The sequence below is a fragment of the Barbus barbus genome, assembly GCF_936440315.1.
Source record: "Barbus barbus genome assembly, chromosome: 9".
NCBI lineage: Eukaryota > Metazoa > Chordata > Actinopteri > Cypriniformes > Cyprinidae > Barbus > Barbus barbus.
The window spans coordinates 21,973,156-21,982,050 of record NC_136737.1 but is presented as its reverse complement, the minus strand read 5'-3'; the positions used below and the strand labels follow the sequence as shown (position 1 = coordinate 21,982,050).

At 36.6% G+C, this 8,895-nt stretch overlaps 1 protein-coding gene across 1 annotated transcript; it reads right to left on the bottom strand.

Moving 5' to 3' along the window:
* Window positions 1-2,036: 2,036 nt before the first annotated feature.
* On the bottom strand, window positions 2,037-4,850 carry LOC306875580 (CD276 antigen homolog). Its single transcript, XM_079426252.1, has 4 exons — window positions 4,448-4,850; window positions 3,061-3,101; window positions 2,650-2,967; window positions 2,037-2,502 (listed from the first exon to the last, which is right to left on the bottom strand). Exons 1-4 carry the CDS (start codon window positions 4,534-4,536, stop codon window positions 2,399-2,401), a joined length of 552 nt encoding a protein of 183 aa, XP_079282378.1. The 5' UTR covers window positions 4,537-4,850; the 3' UTR covers window positions 2,037-2,398.
* Between the last annotated feature and the right edge of the window lie 4,045 nt (window positions 4,851-8,895).

Genomic DNA, 8,895 nt, shown 5'->3' with positions numbered 1-8,895 from the left:
GAGGTTTTTATTAATGTTTTTTCATCCTAAATTTATGTTGTTACTTATTTTTTTATCTTTCATGTTACGACGTGGATTTGTCTGTCAAAAATGATCCCCGTTTACACTGGCGTTTCAGCTGCGATCAGAAACGATCTCCATTTACACTACACAACCGAAAACGCATATAACGTGACCATTCATGCAGGTACAACCATAGATATGTGTAGGTAGATTCCCTATTATTTAGATGGCGGACGCGTACGACTGCGTGCTTGGAGCAGTCAAATGGGGAATCTACCTACACATATCTATGGGTACAATAATGAGCATGATGTTATTGTTTACACGGTCGTCAAGGATACGCAGTGGGAATGTGGGCATAGACATATATTGGCTGCATCCGAAAACTGAAAAATGCTGCCTTTGGAGGACACATTCCAAGGTAGGAAGGCATCAAGGCACATCCGAATCCAAAGTTAGCTTCACTTCCTGTCTCATGAGAAACCTTCATCTGATTGATTTTTGAAGGCAGCATAGATGTATCCTAGGGGGCAGTCGTGGCCTAATGGATAGAGAGTTGGACTTGTCACCGAAGGGCTGGGGTCCGGCAGGGAATGTAGGTGGGGGAGTGAACAACCAACACTCTCTCCACCTTTATACCACGACTGAGGTGAGACCCTTGAGCAAGGCACCAAACCCCTAACTGCTCCCCGGGCGCTGCAGCATTGGCTGCCCACTGCTCCGGGTGTGTGTTCACTACTGTGTGTACACTTGGATGGGTTAAATGCAGAGCACAAATTCTGAGTATGGGTCACCATACTTGGCCACACACCACTTCCCTTACCCTTTCACTGCCTTTGATATCCCACAATCCTGTGCGTTCCATTCCATGACGGTTGAGCTAAAAAATAAAGACAACGCATCTGTTGCATTTGGTGGATAGTTTGTGTGTAAATGTATATTTCTGATTAACTTTTTGCACTTTTGGGCCTGGTTTCACAGACAGGACTCAATTAGGACATTTAAGTAATTTTTATAAACGTGCCTTAGAAAAAACATTACTGGTGTGCATCTTGAGACAAAACAAAGGCACTAATATATTTTAAGATCTGTCAGAGCAAATTCTTTCAGTTGAAACAGCTCAGACTTAGATTTTAGTCTGGCTTTTGGCTTAAGCCTTGTCTGTGAAACCGGGGGTTGATGTTATTTCTAGCAAGAAATTATTATTATAGTAATTATATATTTGTATAATTATCACCAAAACTCGTTCTATTTTGTTGTAGACCACTAAACTGCTACGCTGCCTCAGAAGCCTGTCTGAAATCAGTTTTGTGAGGTGCCTTCGTGGAAAGTCATTGCCTCATAAAGCAGCGTTTTTGATGCAGCTATAGACAGCCCATTCAACCACTCCAAGCACGTAGATGGAACATCTTGGAACGGTTAACTTTAAAAGGAAAATGCACTAGTGTAAACGGGGTCTAAGTCAGAATTCATTCATAATTGCAGTCCAAGTCCCGAGTCTATCCCAGCTCTAATATTATCTCATGTAAACCTTCATGCAACATTGTGAGGGAGATTGTTTAAGGCAAAAGTTTAGTTCCTGCTCTTTCCATAATAGGAGCAAAGTTGTCAAAACCAACTCCTCATATTCTTAGATAAGTGACTTTAACGTTCACTGGGATTTTTCTAAGGAAGAAAAAAAATCTAATCTGAAATTGAATATGACAAAACAATAATATCTATTAGTAGTAATATTAGAAATGTTTTCGACAAAAAACAGACTGATATCTAATATAGTGTCTTTTTAAAACAAATGTTGTAAATATTTAGACAAATGGGTTTGGGAGTAACATAGTAAGGCCTTGAGTAAATACAGGTGAAGAGAAGCATTTATAATACTTGCTATGGAAACTTGCGAAAGGAAAGTATCTAAATGTTTAGCAAACAATCTGTGGATTTCAGAAGAAAACTATTCAGTCCTGGGAATGTGTTCAGTTTAAGATTATTAACGGCTTCAGTAACCTCATCTGAATAAAGAGGCTTCCTCTTTAAAGCTTTTTACTATGAAGCTTTATTCTGGCAAAACACAACATGAAGAAAGAACACTTGTGGCACAGAATTGTTAAGGCAGCAACATACTGACAGGATAGACAGCAAAAAATGTTCCTGTTTTATTCACAATAAGAACAAGCAGTGCACATTATTTTCTATCAGTTTATTATAAAACAGCAAGAGTATAACAGCACAAAACAGTTTAATATTTGTAATACATGCTTTAACAGTAGTGTGCACCACAAATAAACAAGCTGTACTAATTTAGCTAAAAGTAACTAAAAGTTTGCCACTGTTCCTTCTACGAGTGAGTTTGAGCTCTTTTTCTCTTGCAAAACATGAAATAGGTGACAAGCAGAACAATTTATACAAATAATAGAGTAAAAACACAGATCAATAATATCTTCTTCCAGTCTGACTGTGTTTCTGGTCCTTGGTTTTTTTGTTCAGTGGTTTTGTTTCCTTTTTCTGCAAATTCAGAATAATAAAAAACAACATCACTGCACAGCATTTGTCTATCATTTATATACAGTAGCATTCAGACTGGAATTCAGACTGATTTTATCTTTAAAATTTATACAAAAAACAAAACAAAACAAAACTGTTTTTACACACCATTGATGATCAGCTGTGCAGTCTGATAATCAGATGAGGGTGTGATGAAGCAGCTGAACTCTCCTTCATCAGCGCGAGTGAGATTGAGGAGTTTGATGGAGAAGTTTCCTCTCAGATACTCCTTTGGGAAAGTTTCAACTCTGTTCTTGTACCGTGGGTCTTGTTCTGCTACTGAATCTTCACCCTTAATTATATCATACACAATCTTGCTGTCTTTGTCTCTCCAATGCACATTAGTATCGTGACATTTATGGTCATGTTCACATGGCAGAACAACAGAACCACCAATAACAGCCTCTACTGTGACCTGCAGAGACACTGAATTCACAGAAAACAATTAAGAAATAATATGATTGCAAACTGTTTGTTGCATGAATGCATCTTTCAAATGGGGTTTGTTCAGATACTCACCTTTATTTATCAGCACTGCAAACAAACAGAGGAAAAAGTATCTGCAGAAACAGAAAATCAAGTGTATTTCCTTAATCTCAACCAGTATATCATGACATTTACAACAGACTTTGTTTGACATGAACAGAACTGATCAATTAGGCTATAGATTTGAATGAAAGCAAAGATATCTAAAATGTACTTTTAATTCATGGAAATACTGAATAATAACCCCATTAATTACAATAAGTATTCAATTTATATAAAAATAACAACATTAGCAACAACATGTCACTTGGGGCCAATTCTGAGAGGTCATATTAGGGCCTAATTGTATTTTTTTTTTACTTCAAAATAAAAACTATAATTTGTGCTTCATAAATCTAAAAACACTACAGATCCTTCAACATATAGACACCAAAAATGTGATATTCAATAATATACAGTGTCACAGAGCACTAATTTCCAGAGACACAAAATTAGATATTTCCTCAGAACTGTTTTTACTGAGAAAATCTCACAAATGTTTATTCATCAAAAGTGCTGAGAAGAGATTTTGGGCAATCTATGGTCAGGAGTAAAAAAATAAGGGGACCTCATCTTGCCCCAGGGGGTATCTTACCCCATCTTACCCTAAATGTTGATGTACTTAATTAAGAACAAAGGGGGCATCTTTATCCATTTACCCTACTGGTAAAATCTTTAATATCTTGAATGCATTGTAAGACTCGGTCAATCAAATTACTATCAAATAATCATAACAACACATGCACCGCGACACAGAGACAATACAAGCTAATGCTAATGCTAATACACACGTGCCGCAGTGGTTTGAATGTGGAACATTGGAAGTGCGAAATCATAAACATACCTAATGATCATGGTGCCACAATAAAAGTTAATAAAACTTCCAGATATATTTTATGAAAACGAGAAACGAAGAAAACGAGAACACGTTTCCAGGTGCTTTGTTGCGGAAGTCGTCATGGGGTCAAAAAAAAAAAAAAAACTCACTTCCGTTGAGTTACATCAGACTTTTTATATATATGTATATTCAAGACTACTGAAACACAAGTTGGCTTTCACAGACGGTTTTATGTACTCTGAATCTTGATCTTCTACTGAATTTTCTGATTTCATTGTATTTTTAATAATCTGTCTTTCATCACCTTTAATTCATCAATAAAAACATAACAAAAGCTTATATTTCTCATTTCATTGGTTAGACTACAAAATATTGAGCTAGTTTCACTGAAAAATAATTAAGTTTGATATGTAAAAATAAAAATAAGCTGGTCTTGTTGCAAGTTGCTACAGAAATCCTTGTGTCTGATGTGACGTATGTGCCAAAAATGAAATGAACAGCAGTAAATTAAACAAATAAATAAATAAATGCACTCAGACTTACATGAGTATGTGATTCGTAAACTCCTCTTGGAAATCATTGTATTCTGGATCCTGATCCTCGACTGATTTCTTATATATTCCTGTTGTCATTGAGTCTTTAATACAATGTCATGTCTTGAATTCAGTTTGTTGTCACTGAAAAAAGTGGCACAAAACGGCAGAGCTTCCAATAAAATCCTCATTCTAACCTACAGAGAAAAATGAAAGAGAATGAAATTGAAAGTAAATAAATAAATAAACAAACTGCCTTTCAAATTGTTTTCAAAAATTAATTAACAAACAGCTGGCATTTATCTATAACAAGAAATCACTTTTTTTCAGATCTAAGCTCAATCCATAAAAATATGCCTTACAGGTCCTGTCTCTTGTTTTGATCTCGACAGATTGATTTTGACAGATTGTTCAGTTGCTGTGAGACTAAAGATAATATTTAATGACGCTCTGTTGGGAGGAGAAACTCAGGGAAGTTGTCAGACTAGATGAGCAGGCAAATGGGCAAGTACAGTGTTTGGTTAACCTTTCGTCATGACGTGGCAAAATGCTATGATGCTTATTTTCATCATACTGTTTCTGAAATATACTGAAGCATTCAGTATTCATATTTGGCTTGATATGGAAACTCTCAACAAGTGAGACGAGCACAAGTCCATGTGTTCATGATATTCAGGTGCCAACATACAACTGAAGAGCTTAGAGTCTGTTAAAGAGGTTTGTAATGAAGAGGGGACATTTATTTGGAGTTCACACTTTGATTCATTTAAAAGAATCTACTCCAAATCTGTACACCAATTAAAACTCATATTACTACATGTTTGTTTGTTTGTTTGTTTAAAAAAATAAACATAAAAAGAGGAAGAGGAAGAGAAAGAGAAAGAGAGAGGATTTCAGAGGAAGTATACCCAATGGAATTTTTGTTGTCGTTGTTGTTAGTTATGGGAAAACATTTAGTTTTAGTAAAAATTTATATTATGGAAATATCCCAAACAGTTTCAACAATAACAAAAATTTAGATCTTGAACATACAGAAAATAATGAGCGTTTACATTCAATGAAACAGGCTCTTTGTCTTTTCTGAATGTACCTGTGAATACTGAAGTAGATTTTAAACATATTCATGTCTGTAGTTTTAAAACATACAACGTTGCTTTAAATAAAAAAAAAATAAAAAAAAGTTGTTATGAGGCAGAATTTACAGTATTTTCCAGCACCAGTATATTAATGATTGGTGGGTTTGATGGAGAGGTTTCCCCTCAGAAACTTCTCAGGAAATGTTTCAGTTCACACTCTGGATAACTTCTCTCTAGTGAATAAGTTTCGTTTTGCAAATAAATTGATCTTGCTTTATGGATGTTAGATATTAGATATATTTACTAAAATATAAAAATACTGTGTTTGGGTGGCTAAAACAGTTGGGTTCAGGACGCTGCATACATGAGCACATATTTTGACTTGCATTTGTTTCCAAAGATCACAGACAATGTAAATTAGTCATGTAGATAATGCAAATCTGTTAAAGGTTAAAGATAAGTGAAAGTGACGTGACATATGGCCAAGTATGGTGACCCATACTTGGAATTCATGCTCTGCATTTAACCCATCCAAAGTGCACACACAGCAGTGAACACACACACACCGTGAACACACACCCGGAGCAGTGGGCAACCATTTATGCAGTTGGGGGTTCGGTGCCTTGCTCAAGGGCACCTCAGTCGTGGTATTGAGGGTGGAGAGAGCGCTGGACATTCACTCCCCCCACAATCAGGGGCAGTTGTGGCCTAATGGATAGAGAGTTGGACTTGTAAAGGTCGTGGGTTCGAGTCTCAGGTCCATGGGAGGTAAGTGGGAGGAGTGAATGGCCAACACTCTCTCCATGACTGAGGTGAGACCCTTGAGCAAGGCACCGAAGCCCCTACTGGTCCCCGGGCGCTGCAGCATTGGCTGCCCACTGCTCCGGGTGTATGTTCACTACTGTGTGTACACTTGGATGGGTTAAATGCAGAGCACAAATTCCGAGTATGGGTCACCATACTTGTCCACACATCACTCCCCTTTCAATCCATGCCGGCCCGAGACTCGAACCCGCAACCTTTGGCTTACGAGCCCGAATCTCTAACCATTAGGCCACGACTACTCATTTTGTGCAGCTTTTTTGTGGGTGAACTCACACAGCGTTTTAATTTATTTATGCATTCTTGTATTAAATGAAAATTATACAATAAAAGTAGCAATTATGCCGCTCATTTTCATTTAACATGTAGATTGTTCAGCTTCTGTGATGTGATATTTTGGGCACTTCTGGTAAAATCTTTTCTGTGTACTTTAAGATAAAGTCTCAGTTATCAATAATAATACATCCAGCCAAGCTGAACTGCTCTCATCTCATCACAGTGTTAGCCTTGATTTCAACTTGATAACAAACTGCTTCAAAATCTTCCCGTAAAATCCAACTCATAAAAACTAACAAACTACGCAATCATAAGATTAAACTAAAGTAAGGGATACTGTATATCCAGCCAGTTGTTATCGCAGAATAAAGCCCTACAGGCCTATCAGAATTGTATTATCTTATTTTATAATCCATTACAGTGTGCAAAAAATGGCAGCAGCTGAGTATTTATGAAACGAGAGTGTGAGCTTGCTATACCAGGATGACATAATCAAATATTTGTACATAGAATATTAAAATGAGTTTTAATATTTTATAAGCCAACCAAACGCAAAGCTTCCACTAAGAAAAAAAATAATAATAATTTCCATCAAGCGACCAACTGTTGCTACCAATGAGCCTGTGTTATTAAATTTAACCAGTTGCTATCGGGAAATAACATACTTTGGAATGTGATGACTGACAAAATCAGAATCAAGTAATCCACAGAGCTGTGTAAATTATAATATACAAATTAATGAATAATTCAATTCAAGTCTCAAAGCTAAACTCTCACAGGTTTAAAAACTCAACTAAGATCCTTCAATGAATCTGAGCAGGTCATTCATGATAGTTCAGATTTTCATGTCACAACCAGAAAAAATGCATCAACATACATGTAAAACCTAAACCTGATGTGTTTAAAATTATTGGGCCTCATTCATGAAACATTCGTAAATATAGGAGTAAATTCCGAGTAATTTGCGCGTAAAACAGACCTTCCCGAAAACTCTCCTCTGGATTCACAAACGCTTCGTAAACGTCCGATTTGATAGTTAAACATGCGTATGTTAATGAATTCCAATCATTGGTAAATAGGGCGCTCGTGCACGCTCATTCACAATTAGCATAATCTCCGCCTATGAATTACGACTGTCAACTATATATGGGCATCATATTATGAAACGAAAATAAGGATTTCATCATGTCCTCTCAAAAGCGAATGAAAAAGAAGAATTTCTCAGATGCAGAAATTGAAGTTTTAATATCAGAAGTGCATTCAAAACGCAACATTTTATTTTCAAGTGTACATACTGGAGTATCAGGTCCTAAAAAAAGGAATCTTGGCAGCACATTACAGATGCTGTTAATGCAGTTTTGATGGCGCCTTGATGCGAATATGTGTGCAGTCAATTGCCCCGATGACATTTGGCAGGTGTGCAATTGCAAAGAATCTCTGCTTCACCTCCAACTGATGAACCAGATTATAGGGGAATTTTATATATTGAGGCAGTAGCCGTATTAGGCCATCAAGAACATCTGGGATGATGCGACTCATGGATGACTGAGATATTCCTGACCTGTCTGCAATCTCCCGCTGGAATGTTCCTGTTGCCAAAAAACCAAGCACGGACAGCACCTGCAAGTGTGCAGGAATGCTGTGGGATCTTCTGGTTTCCCTTCATGAGTTTGGCCTCCAATATATTGCATAAATACAAAAGAAGTGGTCTGGGTAGTCTGAAACGACTAATCAACCAGTCATCATTCTCTGCAAGCAAGTCTGCACGGTCTCTAAAAATACGTCTTTTATGCAGCGCTCTGTCTGCCAAATCAAGCAATAGCGCTATATCAGCCATAGCAAATGTTTACTGTTATGCCTGATTCTGACGATTTTATAGAAAACCATTTTTGTAATAATTGTAAGTCTAATTATACATCCCTAACAGAAGTAATTAATTATTTAATTAGGCTTAAGTGTTAAGTTTGCAGATTCAATTACTGTTGTTCATAATAATAGTAAAATCAAAAACACAACATACTGTATATAATTACTGTATATTATTTTACAAAAATGCTGCGCGATACATACGTGAGGTAGGCCTAAATATTTTTATTAAAATGTAGCGCCATCAATGAGCAAAACATTGGGATGTTTTACGCACCATTTACACCTGGTAGGGAGCAGGTGTAAATTTCTTTCGTAGCAACTAACGTTTTGAAAATACGAACATTTTTATGAATCCGAAAATTTACGTCAGAACGGCTTTACGAACAATTTACACAAAAATTCGTTCTGCTCGTGT